This window comes from Ailuropoda melanoleuca, chromosome 10 (genome assembly GCF_002007445.2).
Source record: "Ailuropoda melanoleuca isolate Jingjing chromosome 10, ASM200744v2, whole genome shotgun sequence".
NCBI lineage: Eukaryota > Metazoa > Chordata > Mammalia > Carnivora > Ursidae > Ailuropoda > Ailuropoda melanoleuca.
The window spans coordinates 74496403-74512797 of record NC_048227.1 but is presented as its reverse complement, the minus strand read 5'-3'; the positions used below and the strand labels follow the sequence as shown (position 1 = coordinate 74512797).

Below are 16395 nucleotides of genomic sequence, written 5' to 3'. Positions count from 1 at the left end.
TAAGTTGCATTTTCAGGGGCGCCTGGGTGGCTCAGTCGGTTGAGCGTCCAAATGTTGATTTCAGCTCAGGTCATGATCTCAGAGTTGTGAGACTGAACCCTGCGTTGGGCTCCATGCCCACTCCAGGAGTGGAGCCTGCTTAAGATTCTCTCTCTCCCTCTGTCCCCACCAACCACACGCATACACCATCTAAAAAAATAAATAAATATTAAATAAATAAATAGCATCTTCAAACCCTAAATATGCATACTCTAAATACTAGAAATCTAATTATTTCAGTCACTGTTTAATGTGATCAAGGATATTGCTCCTCGCAAGGGAGCGAAGTGTTTTCTGCAGCGCTCTGTACTCAACAGCCTAACAGATTCTGGTCTATGGTCCATTAGAAGAAAAAGAGAGAACTGGTGAGTTTTAGCATGTGGTTCCCAGGATGGCTTTGCTGCCTTTACATTTTATTTGATGAACTAAAATAATGAAACTATTTTTAGGATTTAGTTTGGTTTTTTGCTGCTACATCAGTCTCAGACGGACTACCAACCAAGCGGTCTTATTGATACAGTCATCACGTTTGGCCTGGGCTTGCAGCTCTGAACATAAAATGGAGACTGTGGTCCTTTACTGCTTCAGAACTTCAGTTCACAGAAACACACAGTCTGGTTGCATCAAAACAGGAGTAATTCTGTTGCAGCAGAATCTACCGCAATTGTATCGCTAGGACCATACAGTGGAATTTCATACTTCTCCTCTTAGATAGTCACACAAAAATTCCATCTTCAGATTAGGTGGTTGGTCAAAGGAATGCTTATATCTCACGTATGCATTTAACTCTAATTTTGCTGTCTAGTTTCAGAAAGGAGGAAAAACCCATTTGAGAAAGGAGAAAAGAACCCTTTGGACAATACTTACTTTTTGATTGTGTTAGTTCTTTTTTTTTTTTTTTTAATTAATTAAGTAGGCTCTGTGCCCACCATGGAGTCCAATGCAGGGCTTGAGCTCACAGCCCTGAGATCAAGACCTGGGAGGAGATCAAAAGTCAGTGTGGCTGTGTGTCCCAACTGTGCTAGTTTTTCTTAAGCAGATTGTTAATCATCTCCTCTCTTCTTTTAAGTACGGTTTTCCTATAGTTTGTTTATGTCGATGGCTCTTAACAAAATGATAACATGTTTCCAAAAAGCCAACAGATTTGGAACTCTTTCTCCTTATGTTTATATTAGGCTTTATTTTAAAGGCAAGTGAGACTGCTTCAAATAAAACAACTCCAAGCTTCCAAGAAACAGTTAAGAAGGCAGAGACAAGCAGAAATACCCCTTCACTAACACTCACACGGTTGCCATGGACCTGCATAAGCAATGGGAGAACACAGAGGCTAACTGGCACAAGGAAAAGATGGAATTACTGGACCAGTTTGACAAGGAAAGGAAGGAATGGGAGAGTCAGTGGAAAATCATGCAGAAGAAGATAGAAGAGGTACAAATTGATTTGTTTTGAATACACTGAAGCTGAAAGCTCAGAATGAAAATCCTGTTTGAAATTTGTGTTGTATTGGAAACTATTTCTGCTTTCCGTATTCTACCTAAGAGATGGATGTCTCAATGACATTTATTAGACCAAAAATAGCAGAACCTTATCCAGTGGTATTGAAGGGACTAGGCTTTTTTTTTTTCAAAGATTTTATTTATTTATTTATTTTTAATAACCCTGAATGAAAATTAAGAACTTAAAACATCATTCTAAAGGGTAGCAATATAGTATTTTCTGACTAAAATGCCTTGGTATCAAAAGTGAGTTTTGTTTTTTTTTTTTTTTAATTTTGCATGAGTGTTCAAGCACAAGGCCCAAGAGGAAAATGTAAGAAAAACATAATTGGTGGAACATCTATTAGCAAAATTACAATTGGGCATTAAAATACAGATTTTTCCTGAAACAATTTATGAATCATGTCTACTAAAGGAAATTACGTATTAGATCATTCAGTATAATCTAAAGGAGTGTCATTTATCAAAGTGACGGTGGACATGATATTTATTCTGGCAGATTGTGCCACATTTATTGGCACATTTTAGGAAAGGGGTTATGAAAAACAACATGCCATGACCCTGATACAAATAGTCATTTTATTCCCATTAACCATCCCTCCCCGTTGGCCCTGGAATATTTCCTTTAAGTATTTACATTGATGTATTTTTGAGCTGGTTTCAACTGAAAATTATTTCTACTTATCTTGCTCTCTTCTGGTGACATCCGTGCTGTCATGTGGCTTGTGCACATTGCCGAAGTGATTCTTTTAACAGACTCCTTGGCCTTCATTCACAGGCAATCAAAGCTGGTGATTTATATGTTTATAGTGTAAATATTTTTCTTATTAACAAGTGTGTAATTGGTTGTGAATAAAATATAAATCAGCACGCTACGAGGAAAAATTTCAAAGTAACTATTGAACTGTTCCTGTAACAGAGCTGGGAAGGCAGGCATGTAGTGTGTGGTTTGATTGAAACGAGAATCCAGGGCTCATACCTCTGTAGTTTGGAAAATGTGTTTTTCTTATTCTCTTAACTCCTTAACCCAAAGACTAAGGGCGGATCAACAAGGAAATGTCTAAGTCACATCAGAATCCAAAACTCCAAACAGAAACCTGAAGTCATGGGTCATTGTTTCCCAAAGGTTTGGAAGGCCAGATAATTCTAGTATCCAAGCAAAAAAAATTAAAGGAGTCAGGATTAAACTAGCCAATTGTTTAAGCCATGTGGCTAAAATAATCTGTCGTCTGGTTAGATATTTTATTGTCAAATAATTATTCTGACAACTCTGTAGATTCTGTCTATGGTAAATATTAACCTTTCCCATTAGCAGGCATTAAACGTATTTTAAACATAGGATGATAGTTTGTAGAAATACTGTTCTTTCTGCATCAAGGAGATAGAGGGCTGTAATATTTTTTCTTCCTCTTGGATAGTAGCCATGGTGCTATTTATGTCTTATAATATACCGCTCCATTATTGGGAGTATGTTTGGATAATGTGCTTACCCAGAATACCCATAGCTGAGCCTCTTTCATACCTGAATCCTAGTGTTGTGCTCCCCTTATCATTCTAATACATATTTCTTTCCTACTCCCAGCTTTGTAGTCTATAATTAAATGCCTGTCTTATAGGCTACAAACAAGGTAGAAAAATTTGAGGAAAACGGGAGGAAAGTATCCTCACATGTCACAGAGAATCAAGACATTTTTTTAAACTAAAATTACACAACAACACTTGAAAAAATTATAACATGCCACAAGCATAATAGACTGTATTTGTTTAACATATATCACTAAGTTGTGTGTGTTAACTCAGACACAAGTTATTAAGCCATGTACTAGAGAATTGTGGATTCCCTAATGTTCACATGTGACTTGGTTGCAAGAGATATTTCCCAGTGAGAGGATCCAGGGTTGAGTGTTAAGATCTAATGATTCCTTGTTCAGCCACTATCCACAATCATTGCATTTGCTACTGCAAAGCCCAGATATACATGCTATTGCAAAACCCAGAAGTATTTGGAACCTGGGATAATCCAGATAGAAACCGTAGAGTTCTTAGGTTCCTGGGAATTCTTTTTTTTTTTTTTTAATCACATTGCAATCTTTTCTGCTTGTCACCTTTGTTCAAATGATCAGAGAACCATAAACAAGTGCTGGGTATGAAGTAACACAGATTTCTTATACAAAATAAATTTGTTTTCTATCAGTAGCATATTATTTGCTTATCCATACCTCACTTAAATCCCAAGAGAATTTAAGATGGTATATAAAATTTTACATAAGGTAAGGTATTTAAAACAACAAACAAAGAAGATGAGATGAAGACAAGAGGAAGGACCTTATGTGAATTGGATGCAGCAGGTCTATCTTTCTAGTAACTAACATAAAAATTAGCAGATGCGTATTTCTCAATATTCAGAAGACGAAGGCAAACCTGTTTCCCAGGAATAGCACTTTTGTCCCTGATTTTGAAAATAAGGCAATTTTACTTCCCCCCATAGCTCCTTAAAAAGAGGACAGTGTCACCAGCAGCATCCTTATATTTAACATGAATTTTTGAGGGTGGCTTCATATAATATCTCTCAAGGTCAGCCCAAATCATAATGCCCACAGTAGCTCAGAACAAGTAATTTTATGAGGACCCAAACAATTGATCCACGGTTGTAACTGCATGCTATCCTGAGATCATCCAATGATAGATATGTAAGTATCTCTAGAAATATACATACTGTATAGACTTCAGGCACCAACTATGCATAGTGCTTCTCTCTGAGATTTGGGTAAATATTGAACAGCAATAAATCTGTTATTATACTCCTTGAATAATAGATGTGGTGTAAATATAGGTTGTGGCCGTAAAATCTAGTCATTTGCTTTAATAGCTATCCGACAGACTCCTTTGAAATTTGCCAAGCTTTCCCACAGCTCAAGCCTAAAAAGAAAGGCCACTTACTTCCTCTATTTAGGGGTGAGTTGTGTGAGTGCCTGCAGGTTAAACTAAGATCTCATCAAGAAATAATTTGGGATCCACTTTAACATAGACTAATAAATGATGGAAGCTTTAGAGTTCTAATATCACATAGGACAGGGTCACATTTGTTTTAATCAGTATGAGAAATCTTTTTTGAAAAAAAAATCTCTTCTTAAAAAAAAAATTTCAGTAATACCTAGCCATACCTCAGTAACACCAACCTAACTTCCAAAGGAAACATCCTTTTGTTGCACAATGTCCACTTGGGGAGTGGAATGAACCTGCCTACTGTATGATATTGTCAACTATTTAGACACTTCAATGTGGGCATGCAAGTGGAATCATATATATTTTAAAACATCACTTTAATGTCAGCTAAACCCTTGCTTTTCTCTGAAAGTAATCAGAGAGCATGACCAGTAATTGATTCAGGACATTCCAACTTGGTAACAGTGTTTCTGCATCATCATGACATGTTTCTACAGAAGCAGGCTTATTTTGTTTTTTAATATATTTGATTTCTACACAGAGGTATAGAAATAACCATCCATAGTTTGACCTACTAAGCGTAGTCCTTATGGCTCATCAGAGTTGTTCCGGCTGATCAGATTTTAGAAGCACTAGCAGAGGTATGAGCATTAATACCCCAGGGTAGTTAGTGTATCATGATATGGCAAAGAGAACTCCAAACAGTGTGCTTAATATCAGAAATATTGGCAAAGTAAGTTAGGGGGAGAAAAAGTGTTATCTTTGTTTTCTTTGCAGCTTTGCCATGAAGTAAAGCTTCGGAGGAAAATCAACATGAATGAACGTGCCAAGATCATCAGTCATGATCGCGAGAAAGCAAGTCAAGATCGAGTGCTGGAATCTTCTCCAAATTACCCCAATTCAGGGCGATGTGAATTTACAGGGATGAATCACAGGGATGGTCGGGAAAAAGAAAATAAAACAGAGCAGAGCTTACTCTGTGAAGGAAATCAAATGTGTAAAGAACCAAAAGCAACAAAAAAATCGAAAGTAGGGTTTACGGATCCTTTGGCCACAAATAACCAAAAAGAATGTGAGGCCTGCCCTGGTCTGAGGACTTTGAGGGAAGAAAGCAGGAGCTGCTCTGGGGCCCTCAACTTGGTAAGTAAGATTGTGGTTGGCCTAGAACTGTTTCTAAAGAAATATTTACATTTCAAAGTGCTAACATGTTGTTGCTTCTATGTATAAAGGCTCTTGAAGAACTTGCCAAAGTTAGTGAAGAATTATGCAACTTTCAAGAGGAAATCCGAAAGCGGTCTAACCACAGAAGGTGGGCTGGTACATCTATGATTATTTTATATCAGAAAATCAAGAGAAGTATTATTTTCAGTGAATGAATCCAAACTGCCTCCTCTTTATCCCTGGTTAGTGCCAGTAACAATGAGTTATTAAAATCTGTTATCTTAGATAGGAGAGAAAGACTTTAATTGAATATTTCCCTGTTTACTAATTCTTCAACCAAATCTCCTCATTCTCTCCGTCATTTGTGAGCAATACTGTCCTCTTTTTGTGTGTGGTTAAGGTACACTCTCCAGAATAAAGTAACAAGTACCTTCTAATGGAGTTCTTTTTCATTTTGAGTGTTTGGCCAGTGGACGAGTACACGGCAGGGCTAATCCAGTTCAATGTACCTTAAAATTTTACAATGTGGAGTTTTCATTATATAATGATGCTCTACTGAAGTATTTTGTACCTACGAGTCATTTATTTCTCTACATTTTTTATGTATATAATGGAAGCATATGTAATTCTCAGAATAACATATTGTAAATATGTATGCACATACATACAATGATATTTTAAAATGTTGTTTCCGTTTAGAAGCACCTATATAATTGTAAAAGTACATTTTCACCAAATTAAAAACTAAAAATAAATTGGAATTTTCTACAAGGTAGGTAAAGATGGACTGTTCTAGAATCAACATTTATCTCCTAGTGAGGGAGTATGTTCCTCTTAGAAATAGCAGCAGTGTATATACCCTTATTTCTCTTTATCTCTAAGGAAGCTCAGAAAGAATTTTTGTATTGACTTACAATAGACTTTTTTTATTCAACCGTATCTTATACATAATTTTGCCCTCCAACTGCCCATTTTTCTTTTCCTACCATTCTCTCTTATTGAGTATTTATCTACACTTTATTGTATTCTATCTTGTAACATTTTACAAGCTGAATATGATTTATATTTATGTGAATATAATAAAGATGATTTATATTTATCAGTATGATCAATTTAACTTGTGAATTTATATTGTTGCTTTATTTAGGTTTTTGTTTTGATTAAACTTAGAAAAGTTTACTTTCCTTGCCAATCACAATTTCTTGCCAAAAGTTAATTTGCCAATTTTTTTTTACAAACCACACCTGGTATAAAGTTTACCTTACTACTCCATACACTTTAGAAAAAGTTTCAAAATCCTTAGTATGTAATTCAAATACAATTACAATTTAACCCAATGTTTCTTTCATTCTCCCCACTCTGCTTTATGATCCAGCCATGTCAAAGTACTCTCTATTCCTTTAAGAGCCACACTATTTTTATTGTGAATCACTTTGCCTATATGCCTTTTACGCATCCAAAAAAATTCTTACTTTTGTTTCAAGCCCAAATGACACCTTGCATTTGGTATTACTCATGTTTCACTGAGCTTGTATTCAGATTTCTGTCTCACTTCTTAGCTTAGAATGTCATTTCAAATTCAAGAGAAGGAAGTTGAACTCACATGACATAATGAGTAGGAATTCAGAAGGTAGAGTAGAGGTGAGGAAATGGTAGGAGAGAACCTGTAGAAATGGGAATGCCAATAAGCAGACATCCAAGACACCATACAGTCTAGTCTGAGTGTAAGAATATAATGGAAAGATAGTTTGGGTCAGAGCATATAGACCATGACTGCAACGCTGAGAAGTGGGCTTTATCCTACAGGAAGAAGGACTTGGAGGTTTTGACTAGAGAATTTATATGAAAATGCTATTTGAGGAAGTTGGGAGTCCTTTTCTTATTGTAGGAATTCATTGCTTAAGCCATGGTTTCTTTTGAGAACTTGTCCTAAATAAAATCATCACTAATGTATCGTGTTTTATAATTGTTTAGGATGAAGTCAGATTCTTTTCTTCAGGAAATGCCAAATGTGATTAATATGCCTCAGAGAGACCACATGAGCAAGGATGGCCAGGGCATTCTTCCCATCAATTTAGAAAAAGAAACACAGAAAAATAGAAAGGATCTAAGCACCAACGTGCTCCAAAGTAATTCTATGAAAAGACATGAACTTGATACAATTGATCTGCAAAGAAATGAAATTCCACCACTTCCTCCTCCAAGAAGCACATCTCGAAATTTTCCCAGCTCATATTCTGAACAAGCTCAGGAAAGTTTGAAGGAAGGTTTAAACCACAACAGCCAGGTGGCCCAGGAGGATCGAGGTGACAGGAACTGCAGTCCTCATTGCCTTTCGAGGCACAATGAGATGCCTATGCTGTGTCTAAACGAAGGGAAGACTTTGAAAGATGGTATCATGTTTCAGACTTTGAAAGATGGTATCATGTTTCAGACTTTGAAAGATGGTATCATGTTTCCTTCTTTGGCGCCCGAAGCCAAAATAGATAACAAGCCCCCATGTAATGCAAACACTGGACTTAGCATGTGGTCATATGACACTGGGATCAGTGCAAAAAGTAGTCCCTCTACATCGTGGTTTCGGAAAACCTGCGCGACTCCCAGTCAGCCGCAGTGTGAAGAGATTCCAGATCACCCTCCTAAGTCTCGCCCCGATCTTCATACAAGCAGTGACTATAGGTCCTCCGTGACAGAGAGCAGTGGCCCACTTAAAAGTTTCAGTTGTGGCTTTAAGAGGACAACTAGGAATGAAAAACTGGCAGCAAAGACTGATGAATTTAACAGAATTGTATTTAGAACAGATAGAAATTGTCGGGCAATACAGCAAAATCAAAGCTATTCAGAATCATCTGAGGATCTCAAGCCCTGTGATACCTTAATTCCTCATATAGGTAACATATCAGAAAATGACAGTGCGTCTGATATTCTGAAAACCAGTGCCTACGTGCCTGTGCCCAGAGAAAATGTGCCTGACAATCCCACCAAAATACCCACAAAAGGCCTCGTCAGACAAATGCAGGAACACATGAGCCCCAGCAGTTATCGGAGTGTGCTCCAAGAGCATGACTGGAGACCCAGTAACTTGTCTGGCCGGCCAAGATCAGCTGATCCAAGGTCAAATTATGGTGTTGTGGAAAAGCTGCTGAAAACCTATGAGACGTCAACAGGGTCTGCGTTGCAAAACTCTAAATGCTTCCAGGATAACTGGACCAGATGTAATTCTGAGGTCAGCGGTGGGCCCGCCTTAAGTCAGCATTTAGAAGTACTTCAGCTAGAACAAGAGCTTCAGCAAAAGCCAGCTATGTGTGGAGCACAGCAAGTGAAGCGAGGAGTAGATTGGAGAAAGATAACAGAGGTGAGAAAGCAATTAACATATGTCGGTAGGACTGCGCCATATGTAGCCCTGACTCAGAATTCAGTCAATTGCCCATTTATATAAATAGAATGTAGGCACATGGTTCGGCATCTTCTTAACTTCTTGACCCTTTGTTTGTGAATAAGTGTAAACCTAAGGACTGTAACTCAACAGGAACTTCTTAAAATACAGTTTTTAAGATTGACAATAGTACATTATAACTTTCTTTAAAATTCTGAAATGGGACAACATAAGTAAAATAAATGGACTCAAGAATCTCAAGATTCCGTTTGTTTTAAGTTTCTTTCCTGAAAAAACATTCCAAATGTGCATTTATTGGTTTACAGAATTTTCTTTTAGCATTTATATTTTAAAAAGAGTATTGGAAATATTTTAAAAATAATTTCTTACCCTTTTCAGTTGTTGGCTATGATTGGTTCAGTCATTCCCAGCATTTGATTCATGTTCTTTCTCAGGGAATTAGTCACACGGATGTAACTGTAGGTCTAACACATCATAAAATAATGCCTCATAAAGTTCTCTTATTTGTGGAGCAGAAAGGCAGTACATGGAAATAAAATGATATTAGAGCTTAAAAATTTTTAAGGTCATTCTTATTTGTGTAAATTCCTAACATGAAAATTGTTATTTTCATATTAGAAATTATTTAAATAAACTCTTATTCTTTTTTTGTTCCAGTCTGTTTGCAAAAGAATATAGTTTTCATTAGCTAGAGGAGGAAAAGATGTTAAAGAGATTGGTATTTACAACACAGAGCTCTCCAACAATCCCTTTTTATGCATAATTTGCAAAAAGTTACAGGGTGACAGATTGTTATAATGAGCTAGTATTTCAAAAAATCATACTTTTGCAAAATGTAGTGTGTATGCCATGTAGTTTTAATCTATGCAGGTAGCCTCCTTCTGGTGTAAAAAAATTATTTTTATGTGGCTTTCAAACCCCATAAAAATACCAGTTTTTATCCATTTTACCAGAAACGTTGCCTGTTTGTACAAGGTACAAATAATTATCCTGGTTTTGTATTTCTCCATTTTTTAGTTGAGTCCATAAATACCTGCGAGGCCCTGTAAGCTTCAGATGGCAAATGGAAACACATATAAAATAACCAGCTAACTATTCATCAGCTACATTTTTGCCTTGGTTGAGGGTTTGAGAGCGGTCCTCTGCCGTAGATTCTTAAGAATAGTTCTTCATCCCCTCCCCCACCCTGCCACGGGAGCAAATCTAAAAAAATGAGATTCTAAAGAGAGAGAAAGAAATTGCAGGTTATTGTCGTGGATTAGAGGCCACCCTCACTACCATCTCAGATGAAAGAGCACAGGCTCTGTGAAGAAAGTCAATAATAATACTGGTATAAAATGTGTCGTGGAAACTTTTTAATTTTTTTTTTAATTGCGAAGGTCTAAGAATGTTTTTCTTCCATTAAAATAGAAAGAAAGAAAGAAATGAAAGAAAAGGAAGGGACAGGAAGGAAAGGTCATCCGATGATGCCCAATATAGATAATGATTCTGTATTAGCAATTACAATGAAGTTATATTTTGAAATATTTTAGTGATAATTTTGAAACTTTTGAGAAATAGTAATAGTGGTTCTTGGTGAGGAAAAAGATAGCATCAGATAAATCGTTTGGTGATCTGTAGGCCTTTTGCTCATGACCTCTGAGGTGCCGATAACTTGACATAAAGGAGCATGACTTCTCCTAAAAATTATCTTTTTGTTTTTTAATAACATGAAAACACCCTAATATCCCACTAAGAAACACGTAGTTCCCTCATCAAAGTTATCTAATGAAAACTTTTGAATCCTGAATTCATAATTAGTTGTAAAAAGAGATCAGTTGTATTAAAATTTGGCAGTGTGAAAAGATCTGCCAGATTATCAAATGTCTTATTCCTCGTTACGAGTGAGTTGTTTTTGATTCAAGATCACAAATGTAGACAATTACCTTCTTCAGTTACCCATGCTTTTACTGGCTTGTAAATATGCTAATATGTTAACCCTGTAGTTGGGATCCATAATATATATTAAGCCCGTTGTTGGTGCTTGTATGTTAAGATGGATTTCTTCCTCTGTCTCTTAGGAATCCATGGCGGTGAAATCTTCACATGGAAAAGGGTTTTCCCGACCTGCTAGACCAGCAAATCGCCGTCTCCCATCCAGATGGGCCTCGAGGTCTCCATCAGCGCCCCCTGCCTTGCGGAGAACTGCCCCCAGCTGTAGCATTTCTCTGCGATCCGCAGCATCGATGGTCTGAGTCTCTGGCCTGGATTGCTAGATGACAAAAGTCCTAATTGCCAAACAGAGCATTCCGAGTGTTTACAGCCAATCCTGTCTCTTCTCTGTCTTTCAAGATCCCTGGGACAAACAATTTAAATCTTAACTTCCCATCAGTCTTCAGTGTTTTTAATCTATGGAATAATTATCTTCCTGTATTTTGATTTCTTAGATCAGAATTTTTTAATGCCATCCTCATTAATTTGCCAATATGATTTAAGTTGAAGCAATGTACTATACTGTATATTCTAACTTTCTTGCAAGCGGCAGAAAGCAAGGTTATGTGCATGACCATGTGTTTGTAGATGCATGTGTTGAAATAGGAAGTATCCTAGTATGTATTTAGATAAGAAAAACATATGTGCTAGTGTTGACTTTGAAATTATAACATGTATACCTATGTATCTTTCTGTTTATTTAAAATTTTTGAAAATATACGGTACTATTTATATTTTGTATACCTTTTAATAGGTATCCACTTAAGGCTTTTGAGGTACATATATTAACTAACCACTTTCTTGGCCCCAACTACATTGAAAAATAAGAATTATACACATTAATAACATTTCGTAGATTTCTAAATGCAACTCAAATAGTTTCTTAACTGGTGTAAGAATGGACTAATACCATTGATCTCCTTGTTTACTCTCTTAAATAAATGAAATTGTCACAGGTTTAATAGATCAGGCTTCTAAAGCAAACATAAAATGTTCACAAAATCTTTTGTATATCGTTTAGTAGTCTATTATGGCTTTAACTGTGTACTTGATCCCCAGAGCCATATCATAAGACTGCCTTAGAAACAACAGGACTTAAAAATGAACTTATTTTGTCAACTTCAGTAAAAAATAATCCTTAAATAGGATATGAAAAGAAATTCAGTTATGTTGAATTCTACTTTTTTGTTAAATTGTATAGCTTTTATTTGAAGGCATATTTAGAGGTAAGTCATTTCCTTTTTCTTTTTTCTAACTTTTCCCTAAAATTAGTAGGTAAAAAACAAATTCACTTTTTTTTATTAACAAGGAAGGTTAGAAATGATATTTCATTGAGAACTGAATTATAATATATTTCTTATAGTGTGCTACGTAAAAAAAGCCTTAAACTAAACTTTGGCATCCATGAGTAGCATAAGGAACAGAAGTGTGTATTTTGGCCACAGTCTGCATCCAGTGAGCACATAAGATCTATGTTGAGAACTGAAGGAAGTATGAATGTTGAGGTGCTTGGAATTTTACATGGTAGATCTAAGAAGCAACTTTGCTCTCCACTGTCTCTCTATAAAACCAACTTTGGTATTAGATACGAATTTTATTTAAGCTTTTCTTTTATTACCAGAAAGGTTAAGAAAGTCTTGTGACACAAGTATTCAAAGACCTTCTTCTTATGATTATATTCTAGCGATTAAGAGAAATTCATTGCATTATACATCATGACCTGAGGTAAAGTAAATGATTTCCAAATCCCAGACTGCCTTAAAAGGCTCGAGACTGTTTTTTGCATGGTAATAGACAGATTCATGCTTTCCAATAAGAAGAGTTTCTAGGTTTTGAGATGAATTAAACTTCTAGAATATGAAGTTGGAACAGATGATAGGTAAGGGCTATAGATCCACTCTTTTCTGGGATAGTTTGAGAAGAAAAGGTATAAACTCTTCTTTAAATGTTTGATAGAATTTGCCTGCGAAGCCATCTGGTCCTGGACTTCTGTTTGTTGGGAGTTTTCTGGTTACTGATTCAGTTTCTTTTTTGGTAATTGGTCTGTTCAAATTTTCTATTTCTTCCTGTTTCAGTTTTGGTAGGTTGTATGTTTTTAGGAATTTGTCCCTTTCTTTTAGGTTGTCCAGTTTGTTGGCATATAGTTTTTCATAATACTCTCTTATAATTGTTTCTATTTCTGTGGTGTTTAGATCCACTCTTTTAATTCTTGCTTCTTTCAGGAATATCCTTTTCCGTAGGAAACCTACCAGAGAAAAGTAACATAGACACCAAGTGATGTCACTTATATTGTATGCTTTTCATCTAGAAGGGTGGGGAGGAAATCAGGAAAGTGATAGCCTGTGGCATACCATGATGGACCCATTGGGAAGGTGCTGCTATGTTACATGGAGAGACTGCCCAAGAATTGGGCAGCATACCTGCTCCCCTCCATCACTGTATCCCAGGTAGTCTGATGTGGATCTATGGTTCCTACCTTTAACTACAAGTCAAAATATTGAGGATTTCTTTTCAAAAATTAGATTCCTGACCTCATCCCATAATTACTAAAGCAGAACTTTCATGGGTACGGAGAGGGATCTGGAGTCTTTAATAAAACAATAACCACCACAACAACAAAAAGAAAGCAAAATATTTGATGATTCAATAGATTTGGAAGTAGTGACATTGATTGGAGCCCATCTATTTAGATGGGCACCATTGGGTAGTCATGTTACTTCCCTGGGACTTGCTTTTGTTACCTGTAAAATAAAAGGGTTATATTATCAGGCATACAATTTTAAGTCACCTTTTCTATTACCATTTGAATGAAACAGTGAGACACATTTTAACATCTTCCTATGTTGACTAAAATCATAGAATGTTAGAGTTGAAAAAAAAACTTAGTATCTAGTCCAACTACTTGATTGTGAAGACGAAGAAACTAAAAGGTTAGTGAAATATTCTGTTTTCTCTTTTAAAATATTTTATAATTTTTTATGGAAAAACCTATCAGGTAAATGGAAATTATCCTTCAAAAATATTTTTTTATGTATTGTGATTTTTAATTGGTAGTTTTTCTACTTTGGATGGGCATTTTCTTCCCAACAACATACCCTTCATTATGCCGTCACTGCTGGATTTAAGACATTTGTAAACATTTCAGAAATGTTTGGAAACACTTGTATTAATAGAAGTTTTGCTGAGCAGACTTTTTGGGGGAAAACTCATATTATTTCAACTGAGGAGTCTGACCTCAGAAAGGAATAAGAACAAGGCAGAAAAAGTGCTTGAGTTTTTGTGCATGTGTGTGTGTGTGTGTGTGTGTGTGTGTGTGGGCACACACAACCCTTGCACGAGTTCTCTATGTTGCCTTATCACCAAAGCCAAATATAAAAATATGTTATGTTCGCATAATTCACTTATCAAAAATTAACCTTAACTTTCATTTGTTTTTACATAGACAATGAAGATGGTTAGATATTTTCATGCATGATTTACCTCTAAAGAGAGGATGCAGCCAAACCCCATGCTATCCTGAGAAAATATCTGGACTTAAGAAAGAGAATTTGCTTCCCTGCAGAGACTTTTAAAATTATTTTCAGGCACATTTGCTGACAAGTAACTACTTCATATTAGAATCTCCTTCACTGATTGGAAGTTACCAAATAAAATAGGCATGGAGACACCTGCTGTGGCATGTGTGGACATTGAGAACATTTTGATTTTCCTTCTTTTCTGTAGCAATCTCCAGGAAAGCTGAAAGTTTTAGGAAGTCTAAAATCAAATGTGTCCACAATTCAGCCTAGATTCTCCTAAAATATCTCTACATGATAAAATCTAAAGCCTGCATGAATTCCTGCACCTGACCTCACATAACCCCGAGTAGCTTCTCATACCCTGGTAACCACTCTGCCCATTTAAACCATTTATTCAGTCTGATTAATTTTTGTTTGAGAAAAGGTTACTTCTCTGAAATTTGCCTTTATATGTGAAATTAGTTTAATGAGTTTAATGAGTTTAGGTAGACTTAGATTTCTGTTATAGTATTATTTCGCTTCAAATTCTGCATGTTTCTTCTTAAATAGCAAGTATCTTTATTAGAATGTATGACTATGACTTACTTGTTTAATATAGCCCAGAATATGCTCTCAAAAAATGGGCTTCAAAAAGTAAAAAAATTAAAACAAACTAAAAGCAAAAGTTGGTGGGGGACAGCTTTCAGGCAAGTGTCTACTCAACATTTGGTACTGTAGGAATTTTTCTTATCATGGATAGTAATTTTCGTTCCAGTGGGGGAAAAAATCAAAAGACTTAAAATCTGATACGTATTGCAATGATCTTTTGAATCCAATGTGTATGATTGGCAAATTCTGGAAAAACAAATTCTGCTTATGGGTAGCTATGCTGGAGTCTAGAAATAGAGAAGATTCTAGAATAGGAAGGACCATAAAAGTCATGCAGAACAATCTCACACAGAGGGGAGAAAGCCGAAACTCAGAGAGGTCTGTATGACTGCCAGGGTTATAAGGATGGGCACCACGGTGGGCTCCAACACCAGGGTCCTGCCTCCCTGTACACCTGCATGCATTTATGATCTGATGGTTTGATTCCTTGACTTGTTTGTTTACTTCTTCCAACAGACTTCAAGGCAGCCCTTGTGATTTCTAATTACAGATGGAAAAATTAAATAACCAAGATAATAAATATTTCTCAAGACAATACTGAGAAATAAATAGGTGGTTCTACAGACCCCTCATTCCGCCTCTTTTCCAAAAAAGAGGAAGAGGAAGCAAAGAGTGAACAGTTCTTTTTCACTTACGTTTTATGCATGACAAGTTGTTTGTTTTGATTTCATTGAGAGTTTCTCTTAATTTTGCCTTTCAATCTTCTTAACCAAAGTTCATCATGATTTATATGGTTTCAAAAGATAGTATTAAAGAAGTCATGAAGAAGGCTCACTTTATCAAAATATGTTTCATTTTTTGATGCCTATGCTCTGATATTTATAAATTTTGTTTGTGGGCCAAAATCTTGAAGATAAACTAGTAAGTAGCCAAAGCAATCCTCATCCATAGTACTGAGTGAGTCCTGACCTCCTCACCCTTCAAAAGAATCACAGAAAATTTTCACACTCTATGGCTTAAATGTACTCCAGAATAAACGAGAACATTTCCCTTGGAGCCTGTAGTTATTTCCAATTTATAATCTTACTCCAAATTAAATTGTATCTGCCAATTTATTTTTGAGGCTTTATTCTCCAATTATTTACTTATGTAATTTTATAAAAATCATTAAACAAATTCAATCTAGCTGTTTGGGAGCTGCAGATTTTTCTTTCTATATAATACCGTTCAGCCTCAAAATAATGCTAAATTATCTAATCTGAACTATGTATGTTAAACT

The 16395-nt window shown here is 35.9% G+C and overlaps 1 protein-coding gene across 3 annotated transcripts in view; it reads left to right on the top strand.

Annotated features, from left to right (window-relative positions):
* The window catches only part of KIAA0408 (KIAA0408 ortholog), a 28202-nt gene extending 15441 nt beyond the window's left edge, over positions 1–12761 (top strand). For 2 of the 3 annotated variants that reach the window (XM_034669106.1, XM_019808206.2), the window contains exons 2-5: positions 5259–5621; positions 5711–5790; positions 7617–8997; positions 11100–12761. In XM_034669106.1, coding sequence (XP_034524997.1) covers positions 5295–5621; positions 5711–5790; positions 7617–8997; positions 11100–11273 — 1962 coding nt within the window. In that variant the 5' untranslated portion in view covers positions 5259–5294 and the 3' untranslated portion in view covers positions 11274–12761. Of the gene's footprint in view, positions 1–1294; positions 1468–5258; positions 5622–5710; positions 5791–7616; positions 8998–11099 lie in introns of those variants that run through there. The other variant, XM_002927506.4, reaches the window with a different exon arrangement.
* Positions 12762–16395: the final 3634 nt, after the last annotated feature.